The sequence below is a fragment of the Fusarium falciforme genome, chromosome 7 (genome assembly GCF_026873545.1).
Source record: "Fusarium falciforme chromosome 7, complete sequence".
Lineage (NCBI taxonomy): Eukaryota > Fungi > Ascomycota > Sordariomycetes > Hypocreales > Nectriaceae > Fusarium > Fusarium falciforme.
Window position 1 is genome coordinate 2,417,141 of NC_070550.1, and position 14,895 is coordinate 2,432,035.

The window sequence follows — 14,895 nt, forward strand, 5'->3', positions numbered from 1 at the left end:
CTCCCTAGATCGATTGTCGAGGCTAGCCAAGCCGCGGCAGTTGTCACATCCTACGCTACGCCCTCGACAACGTTCCACAGCATACGTACTACGACTCAAGCGTTACTGTGGCTGGGCGGGCGGAATGGATGCCAGCAACGGTCGCCCGCCTGCAGTCCACACCACACGCAGCGCACGCACCTGAAACCCAAAAGAAAAAATTTCGCAAGACGCCTATTTCTTGGCGAAGCCTGTATTGTTCTCTCAAAGCGGTAATTCGCCTCGCTCTTGCGTGCTATCATACATTGAATGCTTATGCGGTTCCCCCTGAACCGTGGACAACTACCCCGTCCTTCTCCACCCCAGGCCAGGCCGCGTCGTCTCTCGTCACAGAGGAATCAATAGTTTCGACACGGGCTGGCTTAAGGACCATGTTCAAATCTCTCGCTCGCGAGGCTGCAGTGGTCAAGCGTGTGCGTGCGTCGATAGCCAGACCATGACTGAAAGTCGCCATCCATGGAGGTCCAGTCCTGCAAATGCGTTGGTCATGGTACGGTTGGTGGTGTTTTGTCAGTCTATTTTGTACTTTTAAGATCCGCATTAAGACTTGAGATGCTCCCCTCTGCTCTCTTGTTCTCATGCCCGTCCCTGTTCATCCTTCACTCGTTCCTTTCTTGCCCCTTGGCATCACCCTCGTCACTCACTAGTCCTTTCTCTACTCTCTTTTTGTTTGATTTTTGTTCTTGTCTGGCATAATGCGTTTGTCCTACAGCCTTCTTGGCGCCATTGCGCTGGCTGGGACTCATGCCTCGCCCTGCATCCCGGGTGACTCTGTCACTGTGAGCATCTCTACCACTACCGTCACAGAGACTGTTGGTACGGCCACCTCTGAGGCTGCCTCTTCCTCCGGCAAGTCTGATGCTGTGTCTTCCTCAGTGTCAGGCTCTGTCTCGGATGTTTCAGTGTCTTTCTCCAGGTCATCCACAGAGTCTGCTTCCACTGCAGATGATGACTCCAAGTCCAGGACTGAGACTGCCACCTCTGCCACTAGTGGGTCTGACACCAGTGTTACAACTGAGTCTGCCTCAACAGTGACGTCCACTGAGGGCTCTACTGAGTCCTCTACCGGATCAACTGGCTCTCAAGACACTGCTTCCACTGCCACCACGGCTACCTCTGATGACTCGAAGGAGTCGTCCACTGTCTCTACCAACTCTCATGATACCACCTTGACTTCCAAGTCTGGTGATGCCTCCACCACCTCCGATGCCTCCTCCCAGACCACCGATGTCTCAAAGACTTCGTCGGATATCTCTTCTCAGACTACATCCGATGCTTCGCAGACCTCATCTGATGCTTCCAAGACCACATCGGATGCCTCTTCGCAGTCTACTACTGGTACTTCCGAGACTACCACTGGCACCTCTTCCCAGACCACTGGTACTTCTTCTCAGACCACGTCCGACGCCTCTCAGACTAGCTCTGGCGCTTCATCCCAGACTACCTCCGACGCATCCAAGACTACATCTGATGCCTCCCAAACCACCTCTGGCACTTCTTCTCAGAGCACTACCGGCACTTCTTCCGAGTCCACCACCGGTACCTCTTCCGAGACTACCACTGGCACATCGTCCCAGACCACATCTGAGGCTTCCAAGACTACCTCTGCGACCGAGTCTACTTCCACTAGCGCCGCTGACTCTACTACCGAGTCGGCTACCACATCCAACTCGCTCTCTGCCCGCAGTGTCAGCGTTTCATCTTCCACAGAGACTACCTCTGCATCGTTGACAACTTCGTCTGCCTCTGTCACTTCGGCAGCCTCCTCCACCACGTCTGATTCCACCTCTTCCTCCACATCCAGCAGCCAGCTCCCTGTCGGCACTGTCGACAGCACCATCCTCATCTTTGCCAAGGATGAGTATGCTGCTTCATCCGCTGGTTGGGGTTTCGAGGGCTATGGCATCCCCTTTGAGAAGGTCCTTGTTCCTCAGACCGGATTTGAGCTGCCGACTCTCAACTCGTCCTCTAGCAGGGGTAACTACGGTGGTATTGTGGTCGTAGACTCCGTCTCCTACGAGTACTCTGATGGTTGGAGGAGTGCCATCTCGACCGAGCAGTGGGAGAAGATCTATGAGTACCAGATCAACTTCAAGGTTCGCCTGGTCCGCATCAACGAGTACCCTGGTCCCAACTTTGGAACTACTGCCTCTGGTGCTGGATGCTGCGCTGAGGGTGTCGACCAGCTCATTAGCCTTACTGATACCAGCGATTTCCCCACGGCCAATCTCAAGACGTAAGTTCTTTTCCACTTGATTCAATACCATGAACTCAACTGACGATTCTTCAGCAACGCTGGTCTCTCCACCAAGGGCATCTGGCATTATCCTGCCACCATCACCGACTCCAACACCAAGCAGATCGCCAAGTTTGGCCCTGGTGGTGATTATGCTGAGGACACTGTCGCTGGTGTCATCAACACCTTCGAGGGTCGCGAGCAGTTTGTCTGGTTCATCGGCTGGGCTGCCGACTGGTCCCAGACCACCAACTTCCTCCAGCACGCTCACATCCACTGGATCACCCGCGGTGTCTTCCTCGGCAAGCGCAAGGTTCACCTGAGCACCCAGGTCGACGATGTTCAGCTCGCCACCGGCCTGTACTTCCCCGCTGGTGAGGAGTTCAAGATCCGCACTGATGATCTGGAGGGTCATGTCACTTGGCAGACCAGCCTCAACGCCCGTCTCCCTGCTGGATCCGACTATTGGCTCGAGATGGCTCACAACGGCAACGGTGATATCATTGCTGCTGTTGAGCAACCCACAGGCGATGACCTCTGCGTTCCTGACTATGCCGTCGATTATGACTATCCTCCTGACACTCCTCTGGAGTGGACCAAGCCCCCAGGCACTGGCGAGGACAAGTGGTCCGACGAGTTTGTCTACGGAGAGTATCCCTGGTCCGAAACTTGCGCTAAGCTTGACGACTTTGCCTCGTGGTTCCTCGACTCGGACAACCTCAACGCTTTTGCCCATCTCTCGCACACTTTTACTCATCTGGAGCTGAACAACGCCACCTACAAGGATGCTGCACGCGAGATTGACTTCAACCGCGCTTGGATGAGCCAGATGGGTATTGACCAGGCCCAGCGGTACTCTACCAACGGTCTTGTTCCCCCCGCCATCACTGGCTTGCACAACGCCGATGTCATCAAGGCGTGGCTGGATAATCAGATCCTCTACGTGGTCGGTGACAACACCCGAACTCCCCTGAAGAACCCCAACAGCAAGTTCTGGCCTCTCATCAGCACTGTCGAGGGTAACGGCTATGACGGCCTGGTCATTGTTCCTCGCTTTGCCACCACTATCTACTACAACTGTGACACTGCTGAGTGCACGACCAAGGAGTGGATCGACACCTCTGGTGGCTCCGGTGACTTTACCAACCTGCTGGATAACGCCAGGACCGAGAACACTCGCTACTTGCTTGGCCTTCAGGCTGATCCCTACATGTTCCACCAGGCCAACATGCGCCAGGTCGACATGGAGACCATCACCATTGGTGACCAGACGGGCAAGATGTCTCTCATCATGTCTTGGGTCGAGACCATTACCCAGGAGCTGTACCGTCTTACCGACTGGCCCATTGTGTCTCTGAAGCACGACGACATTGCCCAGTACTTCCTTGACCGAAAGACTCTGGACGACTGCAAGCCCCAGCTGTCGTATGGCTTCTCTGATGATGGAAAGACCATTGAGAGTGTGACCGTCACCGCTAACGGCAACACTTGCGATGTCCCCGTCCCCGTCACTGTGCCTGGTGGCGCCTCTGCCTCTGGCGGCTCGTCCAGCTCTGACACTCTGGGCTCTGAGCCTACCATTGAGTGGGTGACTCTGGCCGGCTCGCCCGTCACACTTACTCTCAGCCAGCCTCTTACTGTCTAAGAGGAAAGCCACGATGGTTGGTGATGTGATGCATGTATGGACGAACAGGGATTCGGGAACAAGGACATATTTTTATTCCATGTTTAATTTTCTCTCTTGTTAAATTCAATTCAGAGGCACCTAGTCCTAGAAAAGTCGTCAATTTACGCACTTGGTACACACATGTTGAACCTTTGGCTTTGTGAATGTATCATTGAATGAGTCCCCCTTTCCCAGACGAATTATTGCGCACAACGCCAAGAAGACAGAATTTTCAGTAGAGTTACATCATGGAAAGTTAACGCCGCCTAAATCCGTAGCCATGCAGAAGTTAGCACCAAAGACTCCCAACCGTAATTCCGCGAACGTCTGTTGGTCCGTTGGCCCTCGAGATGCCAAGACTGAGGGCTGACAGCCACTAAAGGCTTCTCCCAGGAACCAGGCTCCAGGATGGTCCACGCCTGTGCCAAGAGGCGCCGGTGCCCTGGACTCACCTGCCTTTCAGCTCACGTTGTCTCGCTTCGATGTTTCGTCTGCACACGCCTCTGTGCCTTGGCATTCGTGGCACAAGCCTCCAGATGGCTTTCTGAAGGATCAGGTCATGCAGCACATCAGGCTGTGGCATCTGCACACTCCCAAGCCTCAAACCACTCGCTTGGCCTGAGCGGAAACTATTGATTCCTGCAGCATGTTGCAACTGAACAACTGACATCAGACTTCGCTTGTAAGTCTCCTCATTTACTGGGAATCAATCACGTCAGATGCAATACTTCAGGCTCACAGTCGGGCTTGCGTTTTTTTCTTCTGCCTGAGCTAAGACCCCCTTTCTAAATCAGCTCTCCACGCTTGTCGATCAATTACTGTAATTGGATTCGGTTACCGTTCGAGTAAGCGAGTACCGGAACACCACCGGAATAATATGCAGCACCACGGACTTTGCTCAGCTTCCTTACCCTACAGAACCTCGAAGAGGTCCTTGTTTTCTCAAGGTGTGATCAAGAAGGGTAACTTTGGAAGTAGATGCGATAAAACGCCCTATGACAGAGTCGTAAGACCATATGTGCCTGCCTTGTCTAAAGAAATTACCTGGCGGGCCCCTTATCTGTATCACATAGCACCGCGTAGCATTAATCCTCCATGTCTTGAATTCAAGTAATATTCCAACTCGCTAATCGTGGAAGCGAGAGATATGACATATATTTCAACTTGCCCAAACTTGAGCGCAGCTAAACAGTACCATCCTATTACCAGGAGCAGTGATTCAATCACGGTTGTTTTTTATTTAACGGGGCTCTCATGGCATTCTGGGTGGTTATTCCTTGGCACTGCATAGAATCTATTATTTTTCTCAAATTCACACTCCTTCACCTACCATCTCATAATCAAGTAAATACATATCAACTCTGCAGTGACTAGATGCTGTCGGAAGTTGGATCCCTCTTCAAGTGAATCTATGATTCGGTGTAGCGTCGATTATGGTCAGGCTTGCTTTCAAAATTCCTTGGTTGATACTCCAGCAGTAATTTTATCAACTCGTTTTTATTAGCTTTAAGGGAATGGCTGCGGTTCTGAGCTATGCTCATCATATGAAAGGACTCATCCCAAAGTTGTGCGAAGAATCGAAGGATAGACGTCTCATCCCACTCGACTGCAAGAGCTGGTTTCCTATTTAATTTGGGTCCGCTCTTGCTTCTAGAAGTATGTGAGCTGAAGCCAAATCTCCCTGCGCGCATGCAATCTGTAACGGAGAGACTCGGAAGCCTTTTGAGTCCGGATCAACGCCTAGTCCAAGCAACCTACCAAGAATATCGCTCGTTGACTGGACGCGTATGGCGTCTCCTGCTGCCTAAAACTGAAGCACAGAATTCAGGTCCAAATAGTCCGGCACACGATCGAGCAAGAATATGAACGTTTCTAGTGTTTTGGAGTCGCAACAAAAGATTGCAAAGTAGTCCAAGACCATCCCTCGAAGAACTACATTGCCTCGTTTGTCGTAGTTCTCAACCCAGTACGCTCTGTGGCCTTTCACTTTCAGTGAACAGAGAGACTCCAAGACCTCCTTGGTATCGTTTGCACGAAGGAAGTCGTTCAGTAGTTGCCAGCAACCTAGTTCCATGAGCTATAAGAAGATGCCATTGGCGGCGCTGTCTGCCTCCAAGAATGTCCAGTTGACCCATTCCGGTAATGGGCAATGAGTTCCCCAAATCCCATGGATCATCCCATTTAGTTGAAGCCTTGGATAACCAGCCGAATATGGATCCAGAAGCTTGAAGGCAAGAGATGGTTCGATATGTGGTCCAAGGTATTTGAATGCTCTGACGGCAGAAGCCGAGCAATAGCCATCTAAGTCCTAAGTTAATGCGGCACCGCGAGGAACTTGCAGTAATTAAGTGACATTAGCACGACCGAAGACAGAATTCAAGACGCCTTTGTACAGCATTTCGGGCTGAAGATAAAAGAGTCAGGTACTTTCCGATGTTCGATCTGACTCAAGGAATTCTCGAACTGGGTAGTGAGCGATCCTTGCGAACTCTACTTCGGAGCCATTGCCAGACAGACCCGAAGGCTGGTCCGAAGACCAGGTTATCAGGCAGTGGCAGTGTTCTTTTAGTTGCCCAATATCAACAAGACATAAATCTGGTGAGCCGGATTCTTCTTCGCACATGCGATAGGCATCCAACAAGATCTGGGTTATAATGTCTCCTCCACATGAGCTCCAGAGCGTGTTGTAGACATGAATCCACCACAAAACATGTCGAACTAGTCCCCTGTCGTTGACATAGATATAGGAAAAGATTCTCTCGTAGGTCTCGTCCAGCGTTTCCAGTAAGTGAGATTACCTTTCTGATCCTGTCTGTTGTCTTTAGACGTCGAAGGGTGTCTAATTGGCAGATAGCCCAACGAAACATCCCCTTTGCTCCTTTGGCTAGTGCTTCATTGACTTATTGGCGAAGCCCGCTGGGCCATAGACTCAAGGCTGTGTTAACATTGATCATCTCCTCCACGTAAAGCGTGATGTCCGCTTCCACCCAAGGGTTCGAGAGGGACAGTGGTTCAGCAATATCAAAGCATTGCTTCTTGAATACCAAGGTATGCCCTGCTGGATTCGGAGAGTTGTATGATTCGGAATCGGTCGTCTCGGCCAAGCGTTTGGAGGAGGTTCAGCATATTCTCTCGGTTCTGGCTCTCAGTCCGGGTTCATTCTAGCTTTTTTTCCTCCGACTTTCTCGCCCCAGCATGCGTCTTCACCAGCGGCAACAACTTACTCAACTCGTCGATCACTTCCTTGCAACCGGTGATCGGTTTGCCTGGGCGTTTCGATATCTATAATGCTCTGGAATCTTCTGGGTCATAAGGATCGAGGAAGCTCAGTGTTTCAAAAACGGCTGTGATTGAGGACTTCTCATGGTAGGTCAATCGAATAGCCTTGGGGTAGTCTTGATACGCATCGATGTACGACTTGCACGCGCTGATCACGAGCTCACTGGGTTGAAGAATAGCAATGATGCTAGCGGCTACTTCCATCGTTCTTGCTGGATCCTCGAGAATGAGCGTCTCGAGGTCGCGGAAGGTATTAAAGGGAACCCGAGAAACAAAATTGAAAATTAAAAAAAAAATGATGGACTTTCTCTCAGTCTGGTGCCCAACGAAATGGCGTGTTGTGGCTTGGACACCTGATAATCTGAGAAGTGCAAATCATGCAGCCAACGAAAGCCGGCCATGCTTTGTGATTTCCATTCTGAGGCTGGGAGGTACATGCTCCATAAATTTTACATAATTTACTTAAAGTCATCTCTCCTGCAATAGATCCCCCAGTTTGCGCCGCCAGTTAATCAGTCGACACGCTGATATCTTTGCTACCGGAACACTTCTTTACTGTTGGCCAACCAACTTGAAAGAGCAAATACAACACGTCACTAGAGATCTAATAGATCTGTCGTGGCCGGTTAAAGAGAACATGACACTAATGGACCACGTGTGGAATCGAAATTGTCTGTCTTCTGGCTCAGTTATCCCATCAAGGGCCGGACTTCAACTATATCAGAAAATACAATATACATCATAGCATCATATCCCAATGCTAATACAGTGGCCTTTGTGGAATCGAAACGATGCCAAGTATTTTGATTGAGCTGTTTTCCGCCGTGAGTGGCGCGGATGAGGGCAATCCCAACAGCGGAGAACAGCCCATCTGTGAATACAAAGGTAGTAAAAACATGAAGAGGAAAATGCCATAGGATCATCTTGAAGTGAAGCCCCAAGGATTCCAGCATCACTCATCCAAGATACCAACTGCCCCTCCCCTCTAAGAGTACCAGGCGTTGAACTGGTACAGCTGGCCGTTGTACTCCCAAGTGCCAGACAACTTTTGCTCGGAATTGACACACTGGTTGATAATATTCCTGCGACTGTTAGTAACATTTTGGCAATCGATTGCTCCAAGACATACTCAGTGGCGTCCTAAAAGTGATACGTTAGCGTTGGTCACGGGAGTCAAGGCAAGGAGACATACCCAGCAGTCCTTGAATCCCTTCTGGCTACCAGTGTGCTTGCGGCTAAGGGCAACGTTGACAGTGATGGAAGCAAGACCCTTGATGGTCTTGGAGGATCGAGTGGTGCAGTCCTTCTGGTACTCGCAATCCGTGTTGCCGCACATCTTGGCGCGAGCATCCCAGTAGGCATCCGCCCACTTGGAGATGCCGCTCTGGGTGTTGCCGAAGCAGTCGGCGGCAAAGGCCGAAGCGACGAAGAGGCTCAGGGCGGAAAGATTGACGATCTGCATCTTGTATGTTGGGATGTGCGAGGCGAGAATAAGAGAAGTGGCTGTTGAAGAGCAAAGTGCAAGAGTGTTTGGGATGCAATTCTGGGAGACAGGTCCCGTGGCCTTTTATATCCCGTCGACTCCATATAAATCTGAAGGCATCTTGCCCTTCAAGTCTAGCCAGACGCAAAGGAGTAGGCAAGGACCGAGTACAGTGCCTCTGATTGGTCATGTAAGCCGTCAGCCAAATGCACTCCACCAGGGGCCGTCGGCTGGCGGACAGCGGAACATGACAAGAACCCGCTGTAGCTCTCAGATATTGAGTAATTTTATTGGCGGCTGTATACGGACGTTTCATCACAACATTACACGTGCACGTCAGCATTTAGTTCCATTTTGAGTGCCGTGTCAGGGCCCTTTGTTTTCAGCTGTGAAAAATGAGACCGCTTCCGTCTATTGCAGCTGATATTCCTAAGCAGTGACTACTACCAGGAATCCATGCCTTATGAAACAAAACCAGCCACTCAGCAGCCTCTCTGCGGGATCCAACTCCTTCATTGGCGACGGATAGTCCCACGAAAACAACACAACATAGGTTCTAGACCACGAGCTGGGCTACACCGCATATACATCTAACTACGGCCCCCAAATGCTGACAGGTCCTCACAATCTGGGGTCCCACTAGCCAATTTGGGCAGGAGGATGGGAATCACGATGGGAATCATTTCGAGCCGGCCCACGTTGTGAGTCGATGCTGTTCTGGTAGTGCTGGACTCGGGCCGCTTTCCCACGTCTTGATGCACTGCTTGAGGGAGGTACTATGCCTATGGTTGTACGGGGAAGACTGTAATTTACTATCTTGCTGGGTAGCTTAGTATGGATTTCCAGCTTCTTTGAGCTAGTGGCCATCTCATTCACTAGCTATCCCCGTTCCTCCCGTGCAAGCCGTCATGCCAAATCAACATGGCCATCATATGTTTCCTCTAAAGCGGATACGAGCATGTTAGCTCTCCGTTAGCGCCCCTAGAGAAACTCAGCCCTGTGGATGCCAGGACACCTTGCAGCTTGTTGAGCGACGGAGTATGGGGTCGTGCAGGTGGTTGGGATCGAGATGGGCGACGGGTCGAATGACAGGGAAAACTTGCTGCTAAGTTTGGGATCGATATTTTGCCCTATCTTAAGAGTCGTCTTCTCCAGTCATGTCATTCGAGATGACCATGATGGCCAAGTTAGGGTTGACCAGAGACGCGTTGGGCGAGACGCGTCTTCACGTGACCTCCTCACTCCCATGCCTCATCTTCCTTACAAACACATTGCAAGCAGATTCTGTGACGAGGTTGAGTTGAATGAGATATTCACTTAGCCAACTCGGGAATAGTATTAGACTGTACAGTGGCGAGGGCACGATGAAATTTTTCTTAGATCGAGATTCAGTGCAGGGTAAGTTGACACGACCACCTCGAGACATTTCTCTCAAACAACCTACCGACCCAGGCATCGGCATATTCTAGAAATTGATTCCAAAGAGAGACTCCACCTTCCCTGCTTTTGTAAGATAAATTGTGGTTAAAATATTATGCCGGCGATGTATCCCAAATTGTAATGGTTCAGACATAAAGTCCGTTGGGTGGCTGAGATAAGATCCGGCTAATGGCTTATGCGGGTGGCTTATGGATCATGACACTTGTCACACAGTCCAATAATATCTTTCAAGGCTAAGCACAACGTAACTTATTGCTTCTGACCAAGCGGAGAATTCCCTCATTCATAAGATAGACCAGACCAGAAAGGAAGCTGGTAAACACTGCCGGATCATCATCCCGTCGGCATCGTGGTTAGCTTGCCGATGCCGTCGCCCGCGTTCCGACGCGCTCCACAAAGACGCCTCAGACTAACGGATAGCCCGGAGGTCAGTATCCGTCGTACCCGTGGACGTCAAACACCGTGATGCCTCAGGCAGATACGTTAGTGACAGCGCGTCGACGAGACCCAATGTCTCAGACCGCGCCAGCAAACTTAGCACGAGACACGTCACAAAAGATCACCAATGCATCAATTGACAATGATGACCAGAAGCAGAAGCTTAGCCGCTTCACTGAAGCGAACCGCTGTTAATTCCTTGTCAGGTTCTGGATTGGCTCGTTACCAAAGAAGTTTCCATACTACACCATGGGCACAGACGGATGGCGTATTCCCTGGTCTCACGGACACGAGGCTCCGCATCCCTTGGATTGAGGCCTTGCGCATTCAGCAGGGGCATAAAGATGCTCAGGCAGCAGAGACGCCGAAGGAACGTGACCTTACTCCAAAGAAGATGAGTGATAGTTATCACCGCGTCGTGCTCCCATTGGGGCAAGACCCTTGGCTATCCGACACTTACATCAATTCTTCTGGCCACATAAGGTAGACAACTGGGAATCCTGATGAATTCAACTAAACGGTTTTCAGACTCGGCACATTGTTCATGGACTTGGATGCCCTCTCCGGTATCATTGTCTACAAGCATACCGGCCCTGGAGTCACAACAGTGACAGCGGCTTTGGATCGAATTACCATTGCGCACCCTCTCACAGAAATCTGCGATCTCGAATACAGTGGTCAGGTTACATATGCTTCTGGGCGGAGCAGTGTGGAGATTACATGCAAGGTCGCCAAGGCCAGGGCTGAGGGTGAGCCAAGCAAGCCCGAGGACGTCCTGCTTACCTGCACATTCACCATGGTGGCCCTGGATCCCGAGTCCAGGAAGCCTGTCAACCTGCCGAAGCTTGAATACACTACGCCAGAAGAGGAAAAAATATTCAAGGCGGGAGAGGCAAAGTCATTGTCGAAGAAGGAGGCTTTCAAGGCTTCGCTCCTCCAGTCGGAGCCCAATGACCCCGAGTCAGCCTTGATTCATAACATCTGGCTCCGACAACTCGCATATCACGACCCCAACAACAGACTTCGTCAGCCGAAAAATGTCGTTGCCATGGCCAAGACCCAACTGTCAACAGCGGCCATCATGCAGCCTCAATACCGCAACCGGCATCAGACCATGATCTTTGGTGGATTCCATCTGAAGCAGACTTTCGAGCTGGCTTTCTGCTGCGCGGCCAGTTTCGCCCATGCACGACCAACCTTTATCAGTGCCGATCCTTGCACATTCCGCAACCCTGTCCCTGTCGGAAGTGTTTTGTACCTGACTGCCACGGTTGCATATACTGATCCTCCGCTGCTGGAAGAGGACGGCACTGAGCCTAAGCAACAGGACCCTGACAGGCCCATGACGCGAGTTCATGTTCGAGTCGATAGCAAGGTCAGGGACGTCGAGCATGGCGTTGCAAAGTCGACGGGCCAGTTCAACTATACCTTTTCCGTGCCCAAGGACCTCAAGGTTCTGCCGCACACGTATGAAGAGTACATGATCTATATTGATGCTCGGAGGCGAGTCATGGAGAGTGATCGTCAACGAAAGACAGAGTCGATATCCCGGCTTGGCCAAGCGCGCAACGACACTCAAGATGTCAATCTGATGGGTTAGAAAAGTAGAGTGTCGGTCGGCAGAGTGTTTGCCTTTTCTGTTTTCTGAGTTGATAGTCCTTCCAAGTACCCACCAGAGAAAGATTAATAGACAAGGATCTCCCACCTATCTCTTCCCGAGTTGTCATCACAGGAACCATCAGGCTTCGGTCGTCTCCTCTTGTTTCCTAGCCCAGACATAGCGCAAGTTCATGGATGAGTGAATCCGCTTGTCCCTTAAGGCTTTGCGCATACCCATGAGGAAAACCTGGTATTCGTCCTTGGGCCAACCCTTGACCTGATGCCACAAGATCATCGTGTACCCTGGGAAGTGTCAGAGCTTCAGTGACCCAGAAATTGCAACTATTTTTTTTCGGATGATTCCTGACCTTCCATGTCATTCTCCATGGTCGACCGGAGAAACTGGCCCACTTGCTGAAGCTTGGGGTCTTTGGCCTAGCTACCAACAGAAGTCTGAAGTTCACATTAGGCATCTGCTGCAAACAAACAAAAAGTTGCCTGGGTTGACTCTCACCTTGAAGTTTTGCTGCTGAATATCGACGAAACCCGCTGCTTCGAGGCCTGGTACCTGTAGTCCCTCATGTACGACACAAAACGTACGACCGAATTTGATACCGCCCTCCCTCACTACCTTGTTCCACGCCTGCATAGCGGTATTACCTTCAACCGTCCCATCGCCACTGTAAAATGGAGGGTCGATCTCGCAGGACTGCACACAGCCACCTGGCTTACAAGTGCGGTAGGCATCGGCGAACAGCGCACTCCAGTCAGCGATGGCGCCAAAAAGGTAGCGCAGATGGACAAAGTCAAAGGTATTTTCCGGCCAACTCCAGGTTCCGGTTGCGTCTTCGAGCTCGAACTTGATGTTTGGAGGAACCCAGGTTGGTTGGATAGGTGACAAGTCAGTGCCGATGATCTCGGCGCCGGGACACTCGTCAGCAAAATCACTATCATGCGTTAGGGAGCCATCGGCTGAAGAGCCCCATTTCAACTCTGTTTCTGACACCTACATTGCCCAAATTCCTAAGGTTCGTCCTGGGACTTTGGCTTCGAGACTTTTGGCCTGTGGGCGAAGCGGACATTTTGAGAGATAGTTTCAGTTGGATGGGCAATGCAGCAAGTGGCTTCACATCGAGAGCAAATGTGAGGAGGAAAAGAGACGGGCACAGTTCTGAGACAAGGACGGATTATTATTAAACCAAATGGCCCGATTGACGTGCGGAGGCAACGGAAGCGGGCAGGTATGATATTGGCTGAAGATAAATTACCGCCGCATGAAGAGTGACTGTTGATCGTTGCTTATGCAGTTACCCGATAGACACTGTCTTCGATGCGTGTTGGTTGACAACCTGCCGTTCCTGGGGTTTGTTGGTTGCAGCAATTGTTGAGGGTATCATTCTCCACCCAAAAAGGTTTACAGGGCCTTGACAAGGTTTCTTGGCTGCTTGTGAGTTGTGACAACTAATGCCTGCTCTTACGAAGAGACAAGTAGAGTTGCAACTCCAGCCACAGCCATGGCGACAAACCCACGAACAATGTTCGAAGAGGCACCAGAGGTCGCCTTGGGAGTGGGCGTGCCCTGGGTCTCGGTACCCGTGGCCTCAGCGCCAGACTCCTTGACACTGGTTGCGTCGGAAGCAGACTTGGCGGTGCTGGAGGCGTCGTCGCCGGTGGTAGCTGCAGAGTGCGTAGCAGCAAGGAATTCCTGGCCGGCAGTGATGGTGACGGTAGCGTAGGTCAACATGGCAAAGTCGCTTTGACTCTTTTCTAGATCAGAGAAGGTCGCAGTGGGGTTTCCGTCATCGTTGCCGCCGAGGTTGGTGGTAGTGCACTCCTGAGCGATAGTCCGGCTCATCTTGCAGTGAATGGAAAACTCAAAGGGATCCTCTGGGTCCGGCATGGTGAGGTAGTAGTCAAGGTAACCAGTGGAAGCCGCACCAGGCGGAAGAGTCTTGCTGCCCCAAGGGCCCACGGCGACAGTGTTGTTGAAGGTACCACACTCGCCATCTTCAATAACCTTTTCGTCACAGTTGAGAACGTAAGTGGTGGCCGTGGCTTCAGCACCGATGACCTCGGCGACGAAAGGTCCCTCGTAGAGGAGGGGGAGAGTGGTGGTGATGGCTGAAGACATGGTGGGCAGGTTGTATTATTAGATGGACACGGCCAAAGAGTGTATGAGGTGAAAGCGCCGTGTGGCTTGACTAAAGAACGTGGAGAAAGAGAAAGGTTGCTGGTTCTCAATATGGAGAAGAGAAGCAAAGAGGCTAAAAGACTGAAGATGTCGGGATTAAAGAGGTAATAAAGGCGGGTTTCAGAGGGGAAAAAAAAGGGGGCGGCGAGAGCTCGGCCGTGATGGATGGCAAATTAGCGCTCGGTTATGGATCATGGAACCCTGCCCACACGTGATGCTGATTGGCGATGTTACGATACAATCTGGGGTCAAGAAAAGTTTGTCGGAGGTAACACGGCCGTGTTTACATCCAAGATGCCAAAGTCCAACTTTGTAAACTGCATGAGAGCTTCTTGGTATGCAAGCCAAATAGTAGAGTCAATAAAACAGCCACAGAAGATTGATAGATGAGAATTAGCACAACTGACGCTGTCACTTGACTGGCTCACCGTCTTTGCTTTAATTTTACCGTCAGCTGAAACTCTTCGGCGTTTACTACTTCGAGGCTAGACTGCTTGCGAGCATGACAGGAGGATTGCGGCTAA

At 51.1% G+C, this 14,895-nt stretch overlaps 4 protein-coding genes across 4 annotated transcripts; 2 read left to right on the forward strand and 2 right to left on the reverse strand.

The window, feature by feature from the left end:
* Positions 1–734: 734 nt before the first annotated feature.
* NCS54_00937800 (Hypothetical protein) lies at positions 735–3,920 on the forward strand (the record flags this gene model as incomplete). Its single annotated transcript, XM_053154728.1, has 2 exons — positions 735–2,275; positions 2,330–3,920. 2 exons carry the CDS (start codon positions 735–737, stop codon positions 3,918–3,920), a joined length of 3,132 nt encoding a protein of 1,043 aa, XP_053010703.1.
* Positions 3,921–8,205: 4,285 nt separating this feature from the next.
* NCS54_00937900 (Hypothetical protein) lies at positions 8,206–8,682 on the reverse strand (the record flags this gene model as incomplete). Its single annotated transcript, XM_053154729.1, has 3 exons — positions 8,206–8,302; positions 8,350–8,360; positions 8,413–8,682. 3 exons carry the CDS (start codon positions 8,680–8,682, stop codon positions 8,206–8,208), a joined length of 378 nt encoding a protein of 125 aa, XP_053010704.1.
* Positions 8,683–10,708: 2,026 nt separating this feature from the next.
* NCS54_00938000 (Hypothetical protein) lies at positions 10,709–12,181 on the forward strand (the record flags this gene model as incomplete). The annotated part of the gene is made up of 2 exons (XM_053154730.1): positions 10,709–11,064; positions 11,110–12,181. 2 exons carry the CDS (start codon positions 10,709–10,711, stop codon positions 12,179–12,181), a joined length of 1,428 nt encoding a protein of 475 aa, XP_053010705.1.
* Positions 12,182–12,319: 138 nt separating this feature from the next.
* On the reverse strand, positions 12,320–14,311 carry NCS54_00938100 (Hypothetical protein; the record flags this gene model as incomplete). Its single annotated transcript, XM_053154731.1, has 4 exons — positions 12,320–12,483; positions 12,549–12,615; positions 12,695–13,127; positions 13,659–14,311. 4 exons carry the CDS (start codon positions 14,309–14,311, stop codon positions 12,320–12,322), a joined length of 1,317 nt encoding a protein of 438 aa, XP_053010706.1.
* Positions 14,312–14,895: the final 584 nt, after the last annotated feature.